The following is a 25,450-nucleotide window of genomic DNA, read 5'->3' as shown; positions in this document are numbered from 1 at the left end:
CAGATCATTTACAGGGGCAGAATATCACTTCCAGATGAAACAAGCTGGAGTCTGTTGTGCTGTGGTGAACCCAAGGGGCACTTTGGCACCCACTGCAGGGAAAGCCAGATCAGGGTCTAGATAACCACGGGCATGGTTTGTTTGCAAAGGCAAGAGACGCTCACTCCACCTGAGCAGGCACTGCAGCCTCACTTCTCTCTGACAGCAAGACCCTGCAGTTTCTTTTTCTGTTCACCCCCTTGCTCTGCTACCACGTCCCCTGTGTCATAGCAGGTGGCTCCTCTCAGCCCTGCCATCAGTGACTGCAAAGCTGTTACCCCTATGCCAAAAGGAGATGGGATCTGATCACATCTGTTAAAGTTATTTCGGCCACATACAACTTCCAGAATGCTGAAGGCAAACAGTTGTTTGTTCCTTTTTATATTCAGCATTTCATTTTAAAAGGTCCATTGCAGGCTTCAGTGCCCACATGGACTACTAAAGTGTTGTGTGGCCTGAAAAATCTTCCTAATTTATGAGATGATATCAAAGCCCGGACTTGGGAGGCTGTGCTGACATCAGTCCATCTAATGATGGTCTTTTTGGAAGGATCACAGATTGTGTTAGGGTTATTGATGGTGGTGGAGTCACCACACAGAGCCCAATCAGTCATTAACCTTTTACTTACATGAATGACTTTTCCAGCCCAGCAATTCCGCTGGCACAGAAGTGACAGTGGCTTTCTCCTGCTTGGATTTGGGTTGAGCTGGGCTTTGTCCAGACCTGGACATCAGCTTACTGTCAGCCCCTGGGCAGAGCTGCCTCTCTGAGATTCCCAGCAGCGAGGCTGCAGTGCCCAGCAGGTCACACTGGAGATACTCAGCACTCAGAGAGAGGCAGGAGAGCAAGGAATCTGGGGACAGCAGATGCACTCCTCTGTACTATTTGCACTGAGATGCTTAATTCTGTTATTTTTACTTTTCTTTGTTTCCAGTGAAATGGATGCAAATTTGAGTATAACTTAAGTTACAATGTTGAATTTAGATTGTCCACACTAGAAAAGTCACCACATTTAGGCAAAACTGTTGCATTCCTGGTGGAAAAATTCAGACAGTCCTGATTGAACAAAAAATAATGTTTTAATAACCAACCCATCTTTTGTGGTCAGTCACCAGCCTCCCCATTTACCCCAGACACCCCCCATCTACTCAACCCTGCTCTTAACTTTTGCTGTGGGATTTTAAATCTGCACTTGGAAATTTTATTTTACCATCTTTATTTCCCACCTTCCTTTCCTTTCCTTTCTCATGTAATCAATACCACAGATCAAAGCATCGTCATGCTCCATGGAGCTGTCGTGAAACCAAAAGCTCCCTGGCTTAGGAGTCTTCCTCAGCAAGCTTTGTCAGCTCCCCCAGTTCCAGGAAAGCAAAGCTGGGTTGAGTCAACAGCACAGCTTGTGACAGCACAAAGCATCCATCTCTACGGATAAACAAGTTATTTGCATGCTTTTTCACTCTTCACCATCGTGCTTTCCAGCCACTGCAAATAGTAAAACAAAGACACACTTCATCCTGCTGGCCAGAGGCCTCCATCTTCTGAGGATGCAACAGCAAACAACAGGCAAGTGAATTCTCTCCCAAATATAAACAAAACAATGATTCAACCCAGCTGGGTTTGTTTTGTTTTTCTGCATGAGTGTACAAATTACCCTGCCAGATTAGGCAAGTATAAATATGATGTGGGTACCTGGCTGTGTGCAGCACCTGGAGCTGTGTTTGCAGGAAGCTGGAGCTCACACACCCCAGCAGTGGGACCTCTCAACTAGCCAGGTCAGAGCTGGAAAATACCTGCAGTTCCACGACCCCTGAGGGACTGGCTAACAAACACAGTGCTGCTTGCATCCGTGTTTGCAAAACCAAACACCTGAAATGCATTTTCAGGCTTCAATCCCTGGCTGTGGCAGCCCAGCTCCTGCCCTGGAGCACGGGGTCCTGCCTGCCAGCTGGGAGCACTCCAGGCTGGGGTGCACAGCCAACAAATGCTGCCCTTCCAGGGATGCTGCAGAGACAGTCTGTGTGCACACATCCCATTAAACACTGAGTTTCTGCCTGGGCAGCACCTGTTTGGATCCCATTCCTTAAGGCCCAAAGTTAATGAAATTCAACCATTATTATTTCTAAAATGAAGTTTATAATTTTCTGTCTGTTCAGTTCCTTCATTTTTGATCCTGAAGATAGAATGGGCCTTTTATGCTTTTATTCCTCCCTGCTTCAATATTAGCCCCAAGAAAAAGCAGAAACCAGAAGGAGCCTGGAGGAACGTGACCCTCAGAAACACCAAATGTCCTCCAAAGCCCCTTTCAATATCAGCCAGATTTGCAGCCTGAACTTGAACAAAATTAAATCCCTCTGTACCATGTAGGAGGAACATCAGCTGGCCAAAGAGAGGGGGAGGAAAAGGGACACATTGCTTCAGCTGTGTTTGCTCGGTAGCTTTGCAAATGATAATTTAATCCATAGCCCCAGTGGTCTGGCTGTGTCTGGTGGCACTGAGTGTCCCTTCAAAAGCTGCTGTCTCATTGCAGGCCTCAGACTCCCCAGCTCTCCAGCTGGCTGCAGTGAGGACAACCTGCCCTTCCATAGCTGCAGGGAGGCAGAGCAAGAGCCCAAAGTCCTGCCCAAGAGGCAGGAGGGAGCACGCCTGGGCTGCCTCTTGTCAGCAGGGCAAGGGCTCCTACAAAAGCTTCCTGACAAATGAGTGTCTCTGGCCTTTCATTGCCTCTCAAAGGGTGACAGCAGAGCCATCCTGCACCAAAGAGAGGGGGAGAAAGGTGCAGACCTTTGAATCAGGTACACCAGAATCTCTCCCTTGTGGGGAGCTCCATGAAGAAGATCAAAATGCTTCTGACCTCAAACAGCCAGGCATCACCTGAAAGGGAAAAAAAAAGACACTTAACTTTCTAAACAAATTCAAAGTCAAACTACTGGTGGCAGAACATGCAGCTCTCTGCCTTCCCTGTTTCAAGGCTTGGCTGCGAGTCAGTGGCGCTTGAGCTGCAGCCAGCTGTGCCTGTCCAAGCAGCTCCCTGGGGAGCCCCAGCCTGGCAGCTCCTGCCCACGCCTCTGCAGTGCCCTCATCTCTGCCAGACACGGGGGATGCTGTGCTGCACACTGCAGGTCATGGCTGAGCCTCCCCAAAAACAGCACCCTCCCCCAGGCTGCCCAGCTCAGCTGCCGTGGTTCCCCCTCTCCTCCCCAGGCAGAGGCAGCTGCCAAGGAAACATCCTCCATCCCTGACACAAGAGCTTCACTCTCCTTCCCCAACCACCTCGGTCAAAAATGCTGTGCCTTGACCAAGCCCCAGCAACTGTGTCAGCCCCAAGCCATGGGAAACGCTCACCATCCTAACACTGAAAGACAAGGCCAGTGAAGAGCCCCTGCTCACTCTGGGGCTGTTTCTGAGGGAGGGCACACGAGCAGGATTGGCTCCTCTCACTGTGATGGCCCTGTCACCAGGAACAGCACCGGGTCCAGACAAGCTTCAGGGGAAGATGGAAACTGTAGTGCAGCACAAGGACTTTCTTTTTGACCTTCAATTCTCCCTTTTGCTGAGATATATCACTGTATTCTCACAGCTTGAGCAGTTGCTTTGCTAGATCCATTCTTGACGTGTAATGATTTTGCCCAAACTCCATTTCCTTCCTTCCAAAGCACTAAGATTTGCTAATGACTCAGCCTCAATAAAACACATAGCAAGCACCATCAAAATGTATATGCAATGCAGGGATAAAATTCACAGGCTACTTTCTTTAGGCTAGAATCTCCCCTGACCTTTATTTCCCCTCAAAATGAACATTAACTCCCACTAGGTCTCAGTGCAAAGTAAATCTACCAGCAAGAGAAGTTTTAAAGGGACTCTATCTCCGTGTGATAAATAAAGTGATAGATGGGACTGCAGAGCTGTGATAGCCCTGGAGAGCCCAGCTCCCACGCCTGTACAGGACTTGCAGCAGCAGTGCTCCCCAGCCATCCTCTGCCTGAACAGAGATCCCACCAGCTCCGAGGAAAGCACTTGCTGAGGAGCGTGGGTGGAAAGCAGAGAAGGAAGCCACGGGGATTTTTTCTAGTTTAGCATTCACAAATCTGAAAAGAGCATTTCAGGCAAAAGCCTCGTTCATTCTCAGTGAAGATGGAGAGGCTGTGGTTTCCCCCGTTGCTGGTTGAGAACTGGCCCCAGGGTCTGCCTGGCGTGAGGCAGAGCTCTGCAGGTTCTCCTGGCACAGAAGGGCCCTGAGGTGCACGAGGAGGGATGGGGAGGCAGCTCTGGGGCAGGTAAATGGCATTCTCAGTCCTGCACAGGGTGGAGACTGACACTCAGCAGCCTGTATTAATCCACCACTTTCAAAAGGCTCTCATGATATGCATTTCAAATCTGATCCTAAATTGAAGTTATGCTTTTCACTGAATTTAGTGGGATTTCACATAGTCTCTAATCTCTCTTTTTAAGCAGCCACTTGCTGTATAAGACAGACATCCAGGCACCCAGTGTTCTCTAACAACAATAAAGATTGCAAGTGTCCAAGCAGAAGGACAGAGTGAAGGGAAATAAAGGGAAATTATAAACCCCAAAAACCAACCAACGAAAAAAAAACACCAAAAAAATTCTAATTTCTAATAAGAAATTTTGCCACTTTGCATAAATTCACTTCTAGGGATTGACTCCAGACAGTCAAAAAGTATCTTCAAGTGCATGAAATCTATTTTTTACAGATGTGAACTAAGAGGCTTATGGAAAAACATCCATTTAAAAATCTCTTCTTTAAAGTTTCAGCATGACATGCAGCACAACTTACGGGTTGCTTCAGACATGCTTTCAGGCAGCAATACCCTTGTGTGACACCAAGTGAGCTGAGGATAATTGTAATGAAACAGCCTCTATGGCACCAGCTTTCCTTTCCTATCAGCAATGCTGCAGGATGCTGGTAACACAGCTCAATTATGTAAGAAAAAACCACAGAGTTTTGGGAAGAACTCTGGAGAGTGCTGCTCTACTGGAATAACAGGTGTTGCACAGCTCAGAACTCATTCCTGTGTTTGAAGCAGAAAAATCACAACTGAACCACGCATTTCAGGCTGGAGTAACCTGCTCTCAGGGTTGGGGGGAACAGGGAAGCACTTCCTGAAATGAGGAGAATAAACCACCCTGCAAACCCCTATTCCAGCTGTGAATTCAGCCTTGCTCAGATTTACACCAGCTGAGATTCTGGTCCAAAGACTGGTGGAAAATGAGTTATCAGTGACAACAGATGGAGGGGCAGGACAAGGGCAGGGCTGAAAGAGCTTTTCAGAGCAATTATTTTCCTTTCCTGTAAAAGCTGTAGTGTAGATCTTCAGTAAAGATCCTTTGATTCCTGTTGAGCTCTGCTGGTCAATGCAAAGATGTGACCCTTTCTTAAGGTCATCTTGTATCCATGGCCTAATGTGACAAAAATCTGCCAGAGGTAGGATAACCAGGTTTCTGTTTCCTTTTAAATTTTTTTTCCCTTTCCCTTGCTTTTGGGTTATGGCTTAGTTTGCCATAGTTAAGCTTAGTTAAATTTACTGGAACCAGCATTTCACCCCCCATGCTCACTGTGATGAGAACCTGGTTTCCTTTGCATTAATATTCCATGAAATGTAGATGTTTTATAAATGAGGAAGTTCTCCTGATCTACCTCCATTTACAGAACTACCATCCTGTTTAGAGTTAGATAAACCAGGAACATCTCAATGTGCAATCTCTAAAGGCAACACCCTTTCTAAAGGGTGTTTAATCCATCACTTTCTGAGGCTGTTCCCGAGATCCTGGCGAGCTTCTCCGTGGCCAGCAGGTGACAGTCTCAGCAACAGAAACCCTGAGCACATCACCGAGAGGGGATTGCTCAATCTGCCAGGATACAAACGTTATCTTTTTGGTTTTAGATACACAGACAGTCCACAACGGGGGGCAATATTTTTCACCAAACTTGCCAGTAAAGAGGAAGGCCAAAAAAATTCCAGGTGTGACTTCTCACTTCCCTGAGGAGATATTACAGATAAGGGCATTAATGACACTGCATTCAAGAGACACTAGCACCATTCAGAAAAAACCCTTTACACCTCAGCATGGGTGTGAAACCAGCAGATGCAAATATAAGCACCTATAAATCAAGCCCATTTGAAGCTAAATGCATTCAAGGGTGCCATTGTTACATGGACTGATATCTTTAATGTGTTGAGGAGTGAACAGGATGTAGAGAATCTCTATGTGCACTGTAGGTGACAATTCCCTGCAGCAGTCACCCTAAGAAACCTCCCAGCACCATCCACAGCTACACACCAGGAGGAAGATCAGCATTCTCCAGCAGAAGCTGTTCTTGGCCAGGGTCACATCTCCCCAACACAATCAGTTTTAAGGAAGTTTTCTCAGGCTCAGAACAGAAAGCCACAAATCATTTGCTTGATCAAATTCATTTTAATACAGCTGGGATTTTGTCTGTGCAAAGGTCAAGCATAAAATTTTTAAATCTAAATGGTTTGGCCAGTTTGAGATTTATCTGGTCAAAGCTTCAGAGGGGCTACAGCAATAACTCAATATACCAGAGATATGCTGACTTAAATACCCATCTCTGATGGTTTTCCTTGGGAAATGAAGATTTGAAGATGTGCAAATTCCCAGTCACAAGGATTTTAATCACGTGCCTGGTGTCACAGACCATCTTGATTCAAATTGTTTTATCTGAATTCTACCAGCTGCATTAAATCATAAAACTTGTCCCTGTTTCTCTACAGTTTAAAGAAAACATTTATGCATTAATTGTGTGATAAAGGATTGTGTTGAGAAAACAAACAATATCATATTGACTGCACTGTAAATCTCACCTGCACTGCTGCTGCCTTGTCCTGGTGTTCAGAGCTGTGACTGGTAAGTGGAGGAGACTCACTGCCTTCCCTGTATGTCCAAGCAAGTGATGGGGAGAGCCACAGGACAGGCTTTATTTATTATCAAACAGAAAAGGAATTATCAGTAGGTGCAATGCTGTAAAAGTGCATCCTTACCTTGGTTTGTTTAATGCAAGCTGAAAAAACAGGTATAATTTAGATTTGATTGTGCATGTGACATCCAACACTATGGCCATTTACCCACACTTTCTGTCCTGAGAATACCTTTCTTTTGTGCCATGGATAGAGGTTTTTCCAGATTATATTTCTCCATAATGTTTCAATAATTCTTTCTTTCTCTGTCCTCTATGCATCCATCTCCTTCCTGACACTCATCTTTTTCGTCATAGTGATTTCAAAATTCTCCTTTCATTTCCCCTTCTCCTCACTAACTCCACTTGGTGACTCAGACCCGTTTCACAGAACACTGTGGAGAGCAGACTTTGCCCTGGGCAGAGTGTGAAACCTTCTGCATTTACAGAGAAACCACCTCACAGTGGTCACACAGATCTCTCTCTCTCCTTGATGCTGCCAACCAACAGAAGCACCAGAACTGAGAAAAAGCAGGGCAAGTATCAGGCAAACGAATCACGCTGCAGGGATTTGTGTAATGAAAAGCACCTCTGCTCGGGGGTCAGAAATGTGAACCAACCACACACCATTGCCAGGGCCAAATTCACCTGGCATCTCCTTATTCTCCTCTGTCACATTCATTATTGTGGCATTCCAAGATCTAGGAACAGATACCAGAGCGTGTGATGAAGGCACACAGGCTGTCTCAGGCAGTCTAAAGTGATTTACAGAGGGCTGGCCCCCTGTGCCCTGCAGCCCTGCCTGTGCCTGGGGCCTCTGCAGCTCCCTAATGCAAACAAAGTAATGCAGACTTAATGATCGCTGTCATTTCTATGAGCACTGCTGATCTCTTAATGAAATATTCCACTTAAATTGCACTGGCACAAGCACAGTTTCACACTGGCAGGAGCTGTAGAACCGGAGTGCCCAGTGAAAAGGTTCTGCAGAACAAAAGAGAGCTGGTAGTGAAACACTGCCCGACTGTTTTTGTGCCTGCTCCTGCAATAAACACAACACCTGCCAGGCTTTCTGAGGGGTAAGAAGAGAAGGGAGGATGGAAATTGCCTTTATCTCAGGTTGGGACACAGGGAAACCATCTGAAAAGGGGATGAGAGTCTGTGGGGATATGGACTTGGCATCCATGGATGGGGAGTGGTGTCTGCTGTAACAGCCTTGCTCCCTCCTGTCAAACCCTGCTGGGAGCACTGCTGCAGAAGGGAAACATTGGGAACATGCAGCACCACACAGACTCTTTGTTTACCTATTGTCACAAGCAGTAAACCAAATACTGGTGGGGGGAGAGCTAAAAATCTGTTCAATGACCAAATGTGTTGTAGAAAAATAGGAGGAGTAAAATAACTGAAAAGCAGTGGGATTTTTAAAAGTTGACTATACTGTACACTCATTCTAAAATAAAGACAGATACATACCATACTTGTTCTTCACTATTTCAGAGATGAACAAAAGCATTGGGCTCACCTTTTAGGCCATCAGCTCTTGCAGAATTGCATGGCATAAGTGGAGGTCTCTAAATTTTGCCTCTACTTTGGCCTTGCACACCTCACCCCCTCCCCAGCCCCCTCTGAGCACTGATCACATGCAAGCAGCCACTGGCTACAGGCACTGCAGGCTCCCAGGAACTGAGGCAGGAGTAGAGAGCACCACCTGAAATCAGGGAATTCACACAGTCTGCCTGGGGCACAGCACCCACTCCATCCTTCTACCTGCTCTCTCACAGTGAGGAAATGCTGAAGGTGCTGACAAGGTTGTGGTAGACTGATAGAAATACTTTTTCCCTAAATAAAAGCCTATTTTAAGAGCATGTTTTTCAAAGTTAACTAGGTGGAAAGTAATGCAACAGGAACTGTGATTTAGTCCAGTTACTCTACCAAGTCCTATAATTTCCTGAATGATTTGGAGTCCTGTCCTACACTTCTTCATGGTAGCTAATACTAAAAACTGCTTCAGCAGGAGACAAATTAGCCCTATTCAGTACTGATCCACTAGCAATGGTTGAGAGGGGCATTATCTTCCCTGTTCCATCAGTACAAGGCAAATGGGGGAGGCTGTTTCCTTCAGGGAACCAGGGCTGCGTTAGAGACACAGGAAGAAGGGAACAATGCCCAAGATTTGCATTTGCTGAAGGGCTCAGTACATTGCTCCCTTGTGAGCCGGCCAAGACCGACAGCACATGAATCCTTGTGATTCATCCTCCCCCCTGGTCTACCTCTCTGTATCCAGCACGGCACAGAGAACTCTGTGTGTTTATTTATACACAAAAAGGGCTTTACTTGCTACTGTAGTATTTGGGTGCTTGGCTCAGGCTCCCAAGATGGAGCAGGGGTACAGACTGCTCTGTTGAATCTGTATTTTCTACTTTTCTGCCAGACTGCTGGGTGACCTCGGGCAGTTTACAGCAACTTCACCTCTCACCACCTCAATTTCTGTAAAATTATCCTGCTTAACTTTGAATGGAGCATAGCTGCCAACTGATGCAAGGGCAGGGTATGTTGTTTACATGTGACTCAAATAAGACCAGTGCCTAAAACTTGAAAGCAGCAAGATAGAGAAATTGAGACAAAAAAGGAGCAGAAATGTGAAATTGTTCCTCTGCCTCAGCTTTTCTCTGCCTGTTGCCCTTCCTAAACACAGACAATTACAGTCCACCCCACCATCCAATTTACTCCATGTCAGCCACGCTGAGAAGTTCAGGTTACCCCCCAGGGCATCATAAATGACAGGTAAATAAGCCCATGCATGTCAGGAAGAGTCTCTTTAAAGGTTACAGTTCTGCTGTGCTGAAGAATGCATGTTTCAGGGCAGATATTTCCCTTTGGAAGGCTCTGGATAAGGAAACCTGGCAAGAAGGGCAGGTGTTCAGGAAGGACACATTCTGGGCACTCCCTGCTGCTGATGCCATGTCAGCTGTGCCTGCCCTCGATGGTTTAAGTGGAAGGATAACCCAGGGATGCAGGGGAATATAACCCTGGTATGCAGGGGTGCAGAACCCAGGGATGCAGGGGTGCAGAACCCAGGGATGCAGGGGTGCAGAACCCAGGGATGCACGACATGCTGAGGCTGCTGGCCATGGACATGTCGGGCAGATGAACGCCAAGCTGTTGAAAAGGCTCATGAGTTTCTGCTGCTCGTGAACATCATCCACAGAAACTGTCTTTTCCTCCTACAAATAACTCCTTCTGGAGTTTGTAGAAAGCCCTGTCTAAGGGTTGAACTGTGGAGAAGCTGAAAAGCAGGACAGCAGCTGCCCACTGGGGGTAGGGGCAGACAGGGAGCAGTGCCCGACACGGCCTCTGCAGCGCCTCCCGGGCTCGCAGGGCTGATCCTGCGTGTGAAGTGTCACTTGCTCCGGACACAGGCTCCCAGCGTTTTCCCTTCCAAGTGTTTGTTTAGCTGTTGTCTCGGGCTGTGGCAGGTCGGAAACTGCATGTGGAGAAGGTTTGAACGTCTCAAAATCCCCCGTTGTTAGAAAGCCCCCTCATCCCTGCAGTCCCACACCTGGCCTGGGTGTGTGCATGTCCTGCCAGCCTGCCCGGCAGGGTGCTCCCGACCCTGGGTCTCGCACTCGTTTGCGGGAGCAGCAGCGGGCAGGGCCGCGGTCCGTGTGCCCGCTCCGTGTGCCCGCTCCGTGTGCCCGCTCCGTGTGCCCGCTCCGTGTGCCCGCTCCGTGTGCCCGCTCCGTGCCCTGCCCTGGTGTCACCCGAGCGCGCAGGGCCGGGCCCGTGTGCCCTGTGCTCGCCGCGCTCACAGCGGCCACACGGGCCCGGCCGCGGGGAGGCAGCGCGGGAATGTGGGGATGTGTGTTTGAGGGTGAGTGTGAGAGCGTGAGCAGTGTGTGTGTGTGAATGTGTGAGCAGGGTAAGAGCGTGAGCAGTGTGTGTGCAAACAGTGTGAGTGCGAGCAGTGTGTGAGTGAGCAGAGTGTGTGTGTGAGTGAGTGAGCAGTGTGAGAGTGTGAGCAGTGTGTGTATGTGTGAGCAGTGTGTTTGTGCTGGTGAGTGTGTGAGCAGTGTGAGTGAGTGTGTGAGCAGTGTGAGTGTGAGCAGTGTGTGAGTGTGTGAGCAGTGTGAGTGTGAGCAGTGTGTGAGTGTGTGAGCAGTGTGAGTGTGAGCAGTGTGTGAGTGTGTGGGCAGTGTGAGTGTGAGCAGTGTGTGGGTGTGTGAGCAGTGTGAGCTCTGTGTGTGTGAGTGGGGCAGTGTGTGAGTGTGGGCAGTGTGAGTGTCAGCAGTGTGTGAGTGTGAGCTCTGTGTGAGCAGTGTGTGCGTGAGCAGTGTGAGTGTGTGTGTGCGTGTGCTCCCGCTCCCTCACCGTGGCGACCTCTCCCACCTCTCCGCCGGCAGCTCGGCGGGTCAGAGCGCTGCGGGGTGCGCTGTCCCCGTCCCCGGGGTACCCGTGCCCCGCCGGGCCGTGCCGAGCCGAGCCGTGCCCGGGCGGGGCGGGGCGGTGGGAGGGGGCTGGCGGCGGGGCCGGAGCGCGGCGGAGCGGCGGGCACAGAGCGCGGCGGACACCGCTCGGACAGCGCGGCTCTCGGGACTCGCTCCGCTCGCAGGGCGCGCAGCGGGGCCAGGCGCTCCATGAGCCGCCGCGGGGGCGGTCGGCGCTGCCCTCGCTCCCCGCCGCGGAGCCGCCGCGCCGCCGGAGCCGGGATGTGACTTGCGGAGGGCTGGCGGACAGAGCTGCCCCGCCGCCCTCGGCCGCAGCGGACAGCGGGTGAGCCGGCGGAGGGCGGGGGGAGCGGCGGGCCCGGACCGGCCCCGGTACGGCCGGGGGAAGGCTGCGGGCCAGGGGGGACGCAGCGGAGCCGCTCACCCGGCTCTGCGCCCTGCGCTGCCCGCGGAATTAGCTCGGTGGCCGCCAGCGGACAACAGGCTGGATATAGGAATCCTGGGGGGGATTAGAGGGGATATAGGGCAGGACGGGGGGGGCTCGGAGCAGGGGGCTGCGCTGCGGGGAGCGGGGCGGGAGGCTGGGGAGGAAGGCAGCGGAGTTCGGAGAGGATGGGGAAGAAGAGCGGGGACAGGCGGGGGAGGAAGAGACGGAGAAAAGCAACCGAAGAGAGAAATGAGCGAAGGGACAAAAGAGCGGAGGCTGAAGCGGGATAGGTATCGTCCAGGAGGAGGAGGTTGCGGGGGGATTAAAGCGAGCCCGGAGCGGAGGCAGCCGCGCACCGGCCGCACGGAGGGGCCGCTTGGCTCCGCACCGCTCCTACGCGGGGCAGCCGCAGCCGAGCCCGGCACCTCCTCGCATTCCCCAGCGGGACCTCAAGGGCAGTGTCGGGGAGAGGCCGAGGGAAAGAGCCTTTTGTTGGCTCCTGGCCGCCGCGGGCCGGTCCCGGGGCTGGCGGGAGCTCCGGCCGGGTGCGGTGCGCAGCAGTTTTCCCTCGAGTCAATAAAAGCCCCGTGTCTGTGTTACCTCTCGGCAAAGCCACGCAGAGTGGATTTAGCACTTACGTGAACCCTTTGTTTACACCTGCCCTAATGTTTATCCCAAGGCTAACAGGATTTCCTGCGTGCTGAACCCAAACACCCAGCTTGGCGATCAGCGCTAGCACCGAGTGCTGTTTAACGGGGATACCCTTGCTGCTCACCAGCAGGGAATATCAGGGTTGATGCCTGGCTGCATCAGGAGAGATCAGGTGATAGAACCCGTCTGCTAGAAGGCTATGACATGAATAGAAACAGTCTGAGAATTAGCAAGGAAAATAAAAATTGCTAAAATTGTGTTTGTAAAAATTTTAATTGATTGCTATCAGTTGTGAATTCAATGCCAGGCACTATGGTCAGAAGTACCTAGGCACACGTGATACACAGATTGTGACCAAAGGGAGTTGAGCTCCTAGAAAATGAGAAAGATAATTTCATAGAGTATTCAGCATCACAAGGTATTTCTGAATGAAAGCAATACTTTTCCTACATGTCCCTTTTGGAGTGGGGTCTTGCCTTCTGTAACCGAGGCTGTAACAGAGCGTGATGTGTATCTAATGCAGGGGCTGTCAAAATCACTGCTGTGTTTTTGCCTACAAAGCACAATTGCACTGTTAATTATTATTCTGGAAATACACACATCTCTTGAGTAGTCTGATCTCAGCTTGGCTGTTGCTGCTCTGTTATCAGTCCTGGAGCTCATTCTTCAGTTCTGATCAAAAGCAGCTGGCAGAGATCCTGTGTTGTGATTAATTCCTCACTCACTCGCATCTCTCCCACAACACTTCGTGGTGGGGGTGGTTTTCTTTTGGAAATTGCACAGTGAACCAGTCTTCTGCCTGTGTGAAGAGCAGGTTACTATTTGTGCTACTATTGCTTATATTTACTAGGTTGTTTTTCTCCTCTGCCATTGAATGCATCTCCCTGTGTCAGCTGACTAACATTTGAACTCGAGGTCCAGGAGCAGAGGATGCATCTAAGCATGAATAGCCTAACCTCGAATCTTTGCACAACACAGATTTATTCTGTGTATATATTCTGTAGCACCATACAGCTGTGTCTTTTTGATCCCTTTGCAAGCTTTGGTCAGAAGACTTTAGCTACAGAAAGCCTCATTGATTTTTAACCGTGACAACTTTTTGATGAGAACTGTGAGATTTTCTGTTTCTGCTTAGTTGCTTGTAATTGTAGTTTGTACCCGCTGGGGCAGCTTTGTGCTGCAATTTCTGTAGTGACTCTATGCCAGATAATGTAATGAAGGGGACCTCACTCTGTAGAAGGCAGTGGAGTTATTACAGCTGTCATTAAGAGCAGATTTTGAGCCAAAAATTGAATTGGATTTGAAACTGTCCTGCTAATTGTTTGCTGCTTTTGCCTAAAATGTGTAAGGCTTATTGATTAGAATATTGATTATAAGTGTTCCTGATTGCTCTGGTTTCAGGTATATTGCCTTAATGGCTTTACCGAAATAAAATTTTGGAGAGGAATCTGGGGGAAAAAAAATTATCTCAAGTTGCTTTTCGTCCCTGTGAACAGTTCACGAGTGTGAGGGGGATGTACTGGTGCCACTGACTGTATCAGTGCTGGAATGTTTCTGTGGCATTCCTGTGTTTCTGTAGTTCTCTGGCAGCAGAAGTGAGGTGCCCGCCGAATAGAGCGCTATTGTTACTCCTGTGAGGTTGCATAACTTTAGTCAGAGCTAATCTAGACATAAAGAGGTAAAAATACTCTTCTCTACAGTTACTGATTTAAGTAACAACCAGCAAGAATGTGCAGTAAAATTTTACTATAAAATCTCAAGAGGCATTGTGAGGGAACTCTGCCATCCTACCCACTGCACAGGCTTGAGGAAGATGCTATTTTAATAAAACTCCCATAATGATGGTTTTTTGTTTTTTTTTCAAAAACAACTTTTCTGGGAAAAGAAACTTCAGAGTTTTATCTAAAATGATTGAATCTGTGGTTTTAGCTAAAGTTGTGGTAATCACCAAACTTGTGTGTTTTAATGCAGTGTTTTCCCTTGATTTTTACAACTGTTCAGTGCTGAGGATCAGCACTAGAAAGAGGATTTTTTTAGCTGGTAATGTCTCAGGGGGTAGATTATTAATGTTGCCTGTTTTTACCCATCAGGCAGAAATTGATAGTAAACAGGTTAGAAACAAACTGCTTAGTTGATAGCAGTTAGGAGGAAAAGATTCCTCCTTTGGAGACTTCCAGCCCTGCTTGCCAGCTTTGGTCTGGGCAGGATTGAGTGTTTCACTGACATTGGCTGGGAAATTATTTCACACCAGGAATAACTGTCAGCAGCCCTAGAGATTTCCTGGTCAGTACTGTGGCTGTCTAAGACCTCCCTAAGAGGACACTGATTATGTCCCATCAGCTTTCCCAAAAGTAGGAAGTAACTTGGGAAAATTCCTTTTGAGTAGAACACCTCTATATTTCAGAACACATACTTTGAATTCGGAATATATTTTGTCACAGCTTAATTCCCCCTTTCCAAAACTAACCACTTCTTCCCGGAGGGGGAAATACTTTAATTCATTAACCCTCCCTTCCCCCTCCCCAACACTTCCAAATAGGAAGAGGAAACAAATGATGGCCTGACAATATGACTGCTTACCCATGCAGCACAATCTCCATGGAAACAGACTGTCCTAGAATAGCTCAATCACATGAGGGTTACATGACATGAATAAAGTAACCAGAAAACTGGAAAATATCTTAGAACTGGGGATACTGGCACTTAATTCATTACCCCCCAGGTCTTTGGAGAGCAGCTAATAAACAAAGCTAGTATTGAAAGCAATTAGTTCTTGTTTATCATCATTTGTAAGTGATGGGATAGGGGAAAATTAACATGACCCTCACTTCAGGGCTGTTGATAGTTTTTAGTTTGGGTGACATTTAGAATGAGTTTTGAATAATTTTCCACATGACCTCCTACTTTTTGAAATGGTACCACTGGTTTGGAGCATTGCCTTAGTAGATGCCAGTGGATTTCCCCCCTTTGTGTCAGCAGGCACTGAGCATTTCACACTTTTTAGGACATTTCAAACACTCTAAAGAGGAAATTCACTAGTTGCAGTAGGAATTGACTGTGCATAAAAGGAATTGGAGAACTATCTTTGGAATGTTTTCTTCTAGTTAATTATGTACTCAAAGGGCAAGGAGATTTATTGAGCGTATATTCAATACAAAACTGAATATATTTCACTGATGATTAGTTTTCTGTCTGTAAAGCCAGTGTTTGTAACGTGGGTGTTGCAACAGAGTTATTGAAAAACCTGTTACACAAATCAGATATAAACAAGTGTATACTCTACCAATCCACCATAAAGTAAATTACAGATATGGAGGGGAAAACAAATCATTTGTCCTTAGCAGGTCATTGCATCGTTGGAACATTGCAGCCCTTCCAATAGTGCAAAGATTAATTTCTGTGGGCTGGCAGAGATCTTCCATTACCCATTTCCTGTTTGTCCAAGCCCAGATCACATTATTTGTCACAGCTTCCACTTCTGAGATGAAGGTTTGTAGTAGGATGTTTTGTATCCTGTGTGAGTGAAGACCATAGAGTCACTACACGTTTATATTGGCATGTTTGTTGTCTTGGTGCCCCTAACAGGAAACATCACAAGTTTCATCATGTGTCTCCTGATAGAGGCTGAAAATGGCCATTGATCCTTACACAGTGAAACGCTGAAGATTCAGATCCTCAAGATTTAACTTGGGTCATTACAGGACTGTAAAGCACAGGATTGTAATGCATGAGGAAATCCATAGTTCTCAGCTCTAAGAGGCACAGAACAGTTTCAGACAGTCAATGTAAACAGTTCTTGTGTTGGTTATGACTGATTGTGCTCAATGCAACATTGCACTACTACTTTAAATCATTTTCAGCTCTCGTTAAAGTTTTCAAAGTTTTCATTAAAGGCAGTTCTAATCTTCGAAATCTCTTTGGACAGGTAACCATAAATGGCTTACAAAAGAGCTCCTGATAGTTTCTCTGCTTTTCATTTTGCATCCTAAACGTGTCCCATGAGCTGTGTGACTCACATTGACTAACATTACTGCCTGCTTTTCCTCCTCATGGTCACACAGCGCAAGTGGGAGTCTGAAAGGTTCCTCACATCAGTGAGGAGAATCCTGCTGGAACCTGCAGCACTAACTGCTAGTGAAGGTTAACAGAGTCAGGTTTCATATCTGCTCCACTCAGTGTTTACTCCAGACTGCCCTTACAGGGCAGAGGCTGAGGCAGATTGAGAGTTAAAGGTTACATTTTTAACAATGTCCTTGGCTCTGCTCTGCTTAAGAAAAGCAAATGCCATAATGTGTACTTTCAAAGCACCTAACCCATGTTCTTCCTTAAAGTTGGGATTTGTCTAGGCTTTTGGTCCTGGTGGTCATGTGGGATGTGTTGTGTTCCTGGAGAGTTTTCCATTGTCCACTCTCTGGATCCAAGAAAGTGATGCTCTGGTTTTTGTTAATTGTGTCCTTTGAATGGCTTTGGACTGGCTAAGAAGCACAATGAGGCATTCATTTTTGATTAGTTGATTGATGACACTGCATGTGTGCACCATTGTCACAGAATATGGGATTTTTCTAGACTGCCATTCCCATTTCCAAATACAATCTAATATTTGGGCTTTGGAAGAGGATGAAAGAAGTGAATATGATAACTGCCTATTGACTGAGCATGAAAACAAGATTTTTCTTTTTTTAAGAATGTACAATGTTTATTTTCCTTGGATTGCTTTATCCTTTAAAAAGTAATAATTTAAAAAGTAGTTTTGACTCTGCCTTTGTTCCAGTAAAAGGAGCAAGGCTGTGGGACAGTCTAATTGCGTCCTGCATCAGGCCCAGTATAACTTAAATGTGCTTTAAACACCTTGATTTAAACAGGTAGTAAGTGTCTAAGCATTGCGCATAGTGTAATATTTGCAACAGGATACATAATTTTTTCAGGCTGTGTTTAAGGCCATTTGCAGGGTCAGAGTTGGGAAATGTTGTTTTCAATCAGTGCAAACAGAGAGAGCAATGAGTCATTTTGCATTCTGAGTACAACAGTCAAGAGCAGCTTTTGGGAGGGCAGTGAAGGGGGCTGGAGGGAGGCTGTGCCAGCTGCAAACCCAGTGCAAAAACTGTAAACATGGGCCACTGAAACAAGCTGGGCTTTAGTGGCTGTGAAATCCTCCCAACTCAGCTCTAGCTAAACAAATATTTTGTTGTCTCAGACAGAAAAATGAAAGCCTACCCAGCCATTGGTTTCTTCCTCCTCTTGGTGATCAGCTATGGCTCTTCAGAGAACTCCAGTACTCCTCGAGGGTGTGGACTGGATCTCCTCCCTCAGTACGTTCACCTGTGTGACCTGGATGCCATCTGGGGCATCGTTCTGGAGGCGGTGGCGGGGGCAGGTGTGCTGACCACGTTACTGCTGATGCTGATTTTGCTGGTGAGGCTGCCCTTCATCAAGGACAAAGAGAAGAAGAGCCCCCTGGGGATGCACTTCCTCTTCCTCTTCGGGACTCTGGGACTGTTCGGGCTGACGTTCGCGTTCATCATCCAGGAAGATGAGATGGTGTGCTCCACCCGACGCTTTCTGTGGGGAGTTATCTTTGCTCTGTGCTTCTCGTGCTTGCTCGCCCAAGCCTGGAGGCTTCGCAGGCTCGTTCGCCACGGGAAGAGCCCGTCTGGCTGGCATCTGGCGGGGGTGGCCATCTGCCTGATGCTGGTGCAGGTCATCATCGCGGCCGAGTGGCTGATCCTGACCGTGGTCAGGGAGAACAAGCTGGCCTGCAGCTACCAACCGATGGATTTTGCCATGGCTTCCATTTACGTTATGTTCCTGATGGTTTTCACCATGGGGTTTTCGTTTTTCACGCTCTGTGGGAAGTTCAAGAAATGGAAGAAAAACGGAGTATGCCTCATTATAACCCTTTTTTTTTCCATTCTGATTTGGGTGGCCTGGATGACTATGTACCTCTTCGGGAACGCTGAGCTCCAGAGAAGAGACAAATGGAGTGACCCCACTCTGGCTATTGCACTGGTGTCCAGTGGTTGGGTGTTTGTTATTTTCCACGCCATCCCAGAGGTCCACTGTACCATCCTTCCATCACAGCAGGAAAACACACCCAATTATTTTGATACTTCACAGCCAAGGATGCGTGAAACCGCTTTTGAGGAAGATATACAGCTTCCCAGGAGCTACATGGAAAATAAAGCCTTTTCAATGGATGAACATAATGCAGGTAAGGGTTGGCTATAAAGGACTGTAATTTTCTGTAGTGTCAAAGAAACTCTCTGTATGAGATATTTTTCAGGTGTTGAAAATGAGCGTCATGATAAGTACAATAATTTTCACCCTACACCTTTTGCAATTTTCACTAACATATCCTCTAATGAGGGATGCATTTTATTGTCTGAAAAAAATGCAGACAATACATATGTTAGGTTAAAATGATTCTTCTGCATGTTGATTTTTCTTTGAAAAACTGAACAATTTCACATGCAAAGCCAACACCAAAAGAATAAAAAAAATTCATTGTGGGAAAAATAGCCTTTATTTTAAATAATTTAAATGACATTTTTTGTAATTAGCAGTTATCAACATTTAATACAAAATATTTTCCCAAAACCTCAGGAAAAAAAAAAAAAGTGGTTTGTGTTACAACTTTCTCAGCCATTTGAGCAACAAAATAATTATTATTACTTATATTCCCATTAAAATGGATTTAGTGCCACTTTGTGTCCCTGTAGGGGGAAAAATGCCAAGTGGCTTATGGACAGTTCAAAGACAGCCTTTGTTCTGAAGGCTTGAATGCCTGAGGTTTCATAGAGGTTTCGAGGTAATTTGCCTTCCTTGTCATAGAAGGATGTGTGATGACACATCATTAAAATCTGCACTGGAAATGCTTTGGAGTGATTGCTGAAAGGACCAGCAACAACTGGGTACTTCAGAGATCCAAATCCTTGCTGAACGTTTAACCCCTGTCAGAAATCCCAGGGATGCCTCTGTGACCAGCAGTGGGAAGCAGCAGCCCTGTGGTGTTCTTTGGGGGGTTGTGGTCTGGTGCTGCCCCACACCCGGATAAAGGATTTTGTTCCAAGTCACACTGATTTTTATTCACTCTGAGAAGAATACTGGCCTGCTCTCTCAGGCAGTAGTTACCACATTGCTCTGGCAGCCCCTGAAAGAAGGCTTAGGGCACGTGGTCCAGGCACTTCACCTTCCTATTCATCTCTGTGTGTCTTTGATTTCCTCTGGGTTTGATGTTTCCCTGGGTACTGACCAGACACGGAGGAAAATAGCACTTTTGTTTGGCACAGTGTTGGGTCAGGAAGGCACTTCTTCCTCTAAGTTTCTGAGCAGGAACTTTAAAGATCTCCTTCTAGTAGGGAAGTTTGTTCTGTGAGTGGATACCATAAAGGCAGTGTTAAAACAAAACCAAAAAAAAAAAATCCCATGAATAAAAGAATGGTTGTTATTACTAATGTTCCAAAGCAAGAGACAGTTGCACTATGGACTGTTAAAAGCACTTCTTTTTTTTTGTGTGGTGGTTTGGTTTTTTTTTACTGTGCTCTAGCCCCCATTAAATTCATTTCATAGTAAAGTAGCTGCAGTGGCTTCACTGAAGCTATTTCTGGCTAAGGCAGATCTAAGAACAAAATTGGATGTTTCACTCTGTATCATTGGCATTCATGGATGCATTTGAAAAAAAAGAATTGGAAGCTCCTTTTTGATCTAATCATTTAGTAATTAAGTTTTTTTGTGAAATGGATAGATGTATGATAGCTATAAAATCATTATACTGTCTATTATAGTGCATTTTATGTTCTGTTTTATCCTATGTGAATTATAGTGCAATACAAAATAGATTTCCTTATCTGATGCCCTTATTAATGTATACCATAATAAATTCCTGTCATTCCCATTCCCATGGCATACAGGAATTTTTAATACATCAAAACAGTTTAAATATTCCTGTGCAGCAGTTCTTTAAGGACTAGCTTGGGACAGCAGGGTTTGGAGACAAAACTTAGCAAGACTTAAAGTAAATACAGGCAATAATAACCAAGTCACTATGTCAGATCCCAGTGCTGATGGTTGTTAGTGGCAAAGCACCTGGAGTCTGAGCACTTGGCTCTGCAGGTAGAGAATGTTCTCTTCTTTCATCCATTTAATCAGACTCAATTTGAGAATTCATCATCAAGAGTTCAGAAATTATCAGAAGGGTACTTTCTTCAATTACTTCATACTTTAGAATAGAAGATCTTCTAGTTGCAAAGTTTGGAAGACATGATAAGCAGAAAGCAGTTCCCTGACTGTAGTACTTGTTTCAGTAAATGGTTAGCTTTAAATAGAAAACATGCCTGGACAAACATATTTTCCATTATTCTTGTTATTTCCACTAATACTTGTGTAAAACAATTTCATAACTTTGCTCTTTTAAAGATTTTAAGCAGCATTTTAAGAATCTAAACAGTGTTCAGGTTCAAACAAGCACGTTCTCCTCGGTTCCTTCTTTCTTAGTGAAAATGTAGCTTCAAGTTATGCACTGCAACAAGAGCTGCTCTATTCCAGGAACAACATGAAGCATTAATAAAGCAAACCTATTTTAAAGTCAGTAACTTAAACATCATTTAAACAGCGTACTAATCTGGGATTTTCATATTTATATGATAGGCTGAAGTATCTCTTTAGAAGAGTTATTTTCATAGGTGTGCCCTCTAAAATTATATTAAAGTATTTAGAAAATCTGAACAAAGAGCAGTTGACTGAGAGCTCTCTGGAAGTGCAGTGCACTCTAGCAGGGCAGCCTCTGTAGGCAGAGAGAATTTGCCTTAAACAAGAGAAATCTGGATGTGAAATGTAGAATGCTGTCAGGAAACCCAAGCCCAAGCAGCTCTGGTATCATTAAATTTCATTTAATAACTTCTAGTACTACCAGTCACCGTCACAGCCAATGCCTAAAAGCAAAGTAAACAAAATTTAAAACGTGTTAAAAAGAGGCTTTAGCACATTTGCTCAAATATCCTTAGTACCGCTTGTTTCTTACCTATACATACCCTATGCAAGTAGATTTAATAATAATGTAAAAGTACAAAGAAAAATGGTAAAAGTGGTGTGAGAAAAAATCCAAAATGCATATTTTGTCTACAAGCTTTGTCACAGATTCTCACATCAAAAAAAGTGTAGCTGTTTGCAATAATATGGAAAAAAATTAGCAATGTGAAATTGAATTTACTGGCTCTTTAAGATAGCTTTGAAATGACTAAATTACTTTTTATATTTTGTGTAAATAGTCTGTATAAATATTTTAATGATTGTGCTCATGATAAAGATTTTTTGTGTCTGTGTGTACTAGCAAATACCAGTACAATCATGTGTGTTTATCACACAAGAAGTAGTCAAATAGCAAAAAAAAAAAAAAAAAGAAAAAGTTACTGACCTTGAGACTGTTAAATAGCTAATAAAAAATACTTAGTTCCAGTTTAGGCATTTTCATTCTTTTTTCTCCCAGAGTTCTGCAAAAATATGTAATTTTCAAATAAAGAGCAAGTGAGGGCTATATCTATCTGCAGTGAACAGCTGAGCATTTGCAGGGTGGAATTTCTAAATTTCCATGCTAAATCAATACTGTTCTTCATCTTGGTGCACAGCTCCCAGAGAGAGGAGTAGCAGTGGCTAGAGGACAGCATATGGCAGCAGGATCCTTTTAAATTTTCTTCTGCACAGAGCAACTACATTGGAGATAAATCCTGGCTTCATTACAGTCTGTGCTGTAATTCTCATAAACTTCAGCTCATTCACGATTTCAGGCAGAGACTGTAGGATTGTAATTTGAATTAAACCTCAGAGAAGTTCTTGCCCCAGGTGCCTGAACTGGGCATGTTTCTGTTTAGCAGCTGACAGATGAGCATTGCCCGTTGTGACCACGCACGTCGTGTGGATAAATGAGCTCTGTTCCCTGGCCACGTCTGAGTTCAGTGAAGTCATTATTTACCCTCAAAATTAAAGAGGGAGTTGGTATGTGCCAATCCCCAGACTGCTTTGGAGAGAGCAGCATATCCTTCACTATGCATATCTCATTCAGAATTTACATCTTGAACCCAAACTTGTACTAAAATTAATGGGGAGACTGATTTATTCCTGGTATAAACATCCAAAAGGACAATCAGGATCTTCTCTTTGCCTTCAGTGGTTTGCCATGTTTAAGCTATTCGAAAGCAATATTTACTCCATCTTTCTAGTTTCTCAGAGTAAATATAATCTGAAACATCTGGAAAATCCTTATATGCTAGTCATGCTGAAGTAATGCTCAGGGGGTTGTGAGCATTGCTCACTGGCTTGAGCAAGGCTTTGGATCCCTGTCCACTGAGTTTGATAAAAAGCAAAATGTAACACATTTTACTTAACCCCACAGTATCCAGACCAACACAGGGAGCACTTTGCAAAACACGTTGTCCAAGATCCATCAGAGGTTTGCTGACTAAAGACATTGAGCTCCTACTGAAATGAGATTAAGCAAGCTTCAGGAATTTGGTTCCTTTTTCCCCTTCCTTAGCAAACAGTCCATTTAATGTAAATCTGATTCTTCTGAGATCCTTTCCCAACATGTAAGAGAAACAGCTGTTCAAAAGCAACGTGGAAGTTAAACAGTGGCAAAGTTCCCGCTAACTGGACTGGAAGGAAGATGCTCTGTGATTGCACAGCTTTAATTGTGTTCTAAGAGTGGTCTCTCTTTTCCAAACACAGCGCTAAGAACGGCGGGATTTCGGAACGGCAGCCTGGGCAGCCGGCCTAGCGCTCCTTTTAGAAGCAATGTTTATCAGCCAACTGAGATGGCAGTTGTGCTAAATGGTGGGACTGTAAGTATCAAAATGTGATGATTTAAGAAATCTTTGAAATGCACTGATACATACAACCATTACTAATTGAAAAACCTGCTTTAGCTTACTCACAGCAGGGGGAAAGCTATAAATGAAAATTTAAGGCAGCAGTATGCATGTAATGCTTCCCTTCCCTCTAGAAAATACGTAATTAACAAGTATTTTGCATTTGTTTACTTGGCTATTCACATCTTGCTGTGCAGCTTCAGTGAAGCAATGTTTTTTTGTGAGACAACATATTCAATGGCCCTTTCAAATTAAATTTGTGTTAAAGTATTTAACATAACTATTAAGTGACACCATTTCTAACCTGATTTTTTCAAGATGGTGTGAGTCACACAGATGTTTTCAGGCAGCACATTACTTTAAATAATTGTTGCAGATAATGGTGGTCTCTCACATATATTCCATTTTCTTGTAAAATACATGTAATTCTTTGTAACTTACAGATTTGTACGTATTTTGAAAAGGGATTCATAAAACAGGAATATAGCATATTTTAATGTTATTAGCATCAATTTTTCTTCCTTAGACACTGGTTTGGCATGTCATTCTTTGACAGACCTGTATTTTTTCAGCCTGGTTGTTGTAAGATTGGTTTAGTGATGCCAAACGGACTTTACAAATGTTTTTCACATTATGTCTAATTTTCACTTAAGACATTTCATATAACAGGCATACTGTTGAAAAAGAAGAATTTCCATCCCCACATTTTCCATGCATATCTACATGCTTCTTAAAAATCTACTCATGAGCCAGTTTGTACTCATGTGAGTTGGGTTTTCTTTCTTTTGAATCATGAGCTGATTCCATAACTCAACCTCTACATTTAAAACCAAGTAACACGAACTGATTGCAGGTCTGGTTTTGTTTGTAAGTAAAGTTTTGGCTGATTTTAGATACAAAACTAGATACAAGAATTCTCCTGCGTGGGTAAGACTGTGAAACGTCAATTTGAGTAAAATGAAAAGGCTTGGGTTTGCTGTCAGTAATGGATTGCATCCTTCTGATGTTTTAATTCATCTCTGCCCATTTGCTGATACCAGAATGTGCAGTTCAGGGAGAAGGCAGTTAAGGGATGAGAAGCTTGAGAATTTGGGGGTTTTTTGTTTGTTTTGCTTTATTCTGAGTTGGATACAAAGCTCATATGTGTATATAGTCATGGTTTTACAGAGAGATAAATGCACTGTATGGGTGGAAGATGAGTTTCTTTGTATCACTTTGCTCTAGAACTACCATCTGGAAAGCTGTCATGTACATGTAGTGTGATAACACTGATTTTTGAACAGTCTAGATCTCTCAGTTACGGGTTTATTATCCTTATTTCCAGATACCAACTGCTCCGCCAAGTTACACTGGACGACACCTCTGGTGAAAGGCTGTAGGCTGTAGAGAATAAGAATCCTTGTTGCAGATGTTGTTCCCTGGCAGTGTGTCTTTGAGGGAAGGAATCCATAACAGTACCAGAACAAAGCAACAAAACATCCAGGATCTTTCTAAATCCTGCCGAGGATTTTGCCTAAATGTGAACACCATTGAATGGAGAATTGCAAAAACAAAATTGTAAAACTGAAGCCGAATCTAATTTAAAACAGAAGTAGGCACACCTTAAATTGGCAGAGGGGTATTGTATTCTGAAGTGTAAGATACTCTCTTGTCTATAACTTGTGTGCCAGGCAAGCCTGGTTTTGGTGGTTGCCAGTTGCTTGCAAAACAACCTCCTCTCACCTAAACTTAATTCATGTTGCCACAAGAGATTGCCACTAGAGTGTGAAAACACGCAGGGTTTCTTTCCATTTTGCTCCTTTTCCTGTCATTTCCAGCCTCATGGAAGCCCCTTGTTTGCTCCTTCCCTAGCTGTACTGTACAGTCACGCAGCATCGTGTAGTCAGACATCCTCACCCTGTGGCAACTCAGTCCCCTGCTCTGTAGGCTGACACTCTGCTCTCCAAAGCTGGCCGAGGAGGTGCACTTCTGGAGGGATGAAAGGTCTGTGCACGTTTCATGTGCGTTCTGGAGCTTCTCAGGCAGAGAGGAGAGGCGTAGGTGTGGCACGGGCAGCTCTCCTCGGCCTGGCGGGGTCCGTTCCCTCATTTCCAGCCCCCAG

General features: G+C 45.2%; 1 protein-coding gene and 1 long non-coding RNA gene across 3 annotated transcripts; one reads left to right on the top strand and one right to left on the bottom strand.

Annotated features, from left to right (window-relative positions):
* Positions 1 to 1,204: 1,204 nt before the first annotated feature.
* Positions 1,205 to 3,687, bottom strand: LOC134559775 (uncharacterized). The gene is made up of 3 exons (XR_010082579.1): positions 3,382 to 3,687; positions 2,821 to 2,910; positions 1,205 to 1,521 (listed from the first exon to the last, which is right to left on the bottom strand). It is a non-coding gene; the product is annotated as an uncharacterized LOC134559775 (long non-coding RNA).
* A 7,773-nt stretch (positions 3,688 to 11,460) lies between these two features.
* On the top strand, positions 11,461 to 24,825 carry GPRC5B (G protein-coupled receptor class C group 5 member B). Of its 2 annotated transcripts, none has more exons than XM_063414694.1 (4): positions 11,461 to 11,740; positions 17,692 to 18,701; positions 23,210 to 23,322; positions 24,674 to 24,825. In XM_063414694.1, exons 2-4 carry the CDS (start codon positions 17,696 to 17,698, stop codon positions 24,716 to 24,718), a joined length of 1,164 nt encoding a protein of 387 aa, XP_063270764.1. In that variant the 5' UTR covers positions 11,461 to 11,740; positions 17,692 to 17,695; the 3' UTR covers positions 24,719 to 24,825. The 2 variants fall into 2 exon arrangements, with proteins under 2 accessions (XP_063270764.1, XP_063270763.1); XM_063414693.1 differs by having other exon boundaries at positions 11,463 to 11,740; positions 17,688 to 18,701.
* Positions 24,826 to 25,450: the final 625 nt, after the last annotated feature.

This window comes from Prinia subflava, chromosome 17 (genome assembly GCF_021018805.1).
Source record: "Prinia subflava isolate CZ2003 ecotype Zambia chromosome 17, Cam_Psub_1.2, whole genome shotgun sequence".
NCBI classification, from domain to species: Eukaryota; Metazoa; Chordata; class Aves; order Passeriformes; family Cisticolidae; genus Prinia; species Prinia subflava.
The sequence above is the reverse complement of the archived record's forward strand: the minus strand, read 5'-3'. Positions and strand labels throughout refer to the sequence as shown.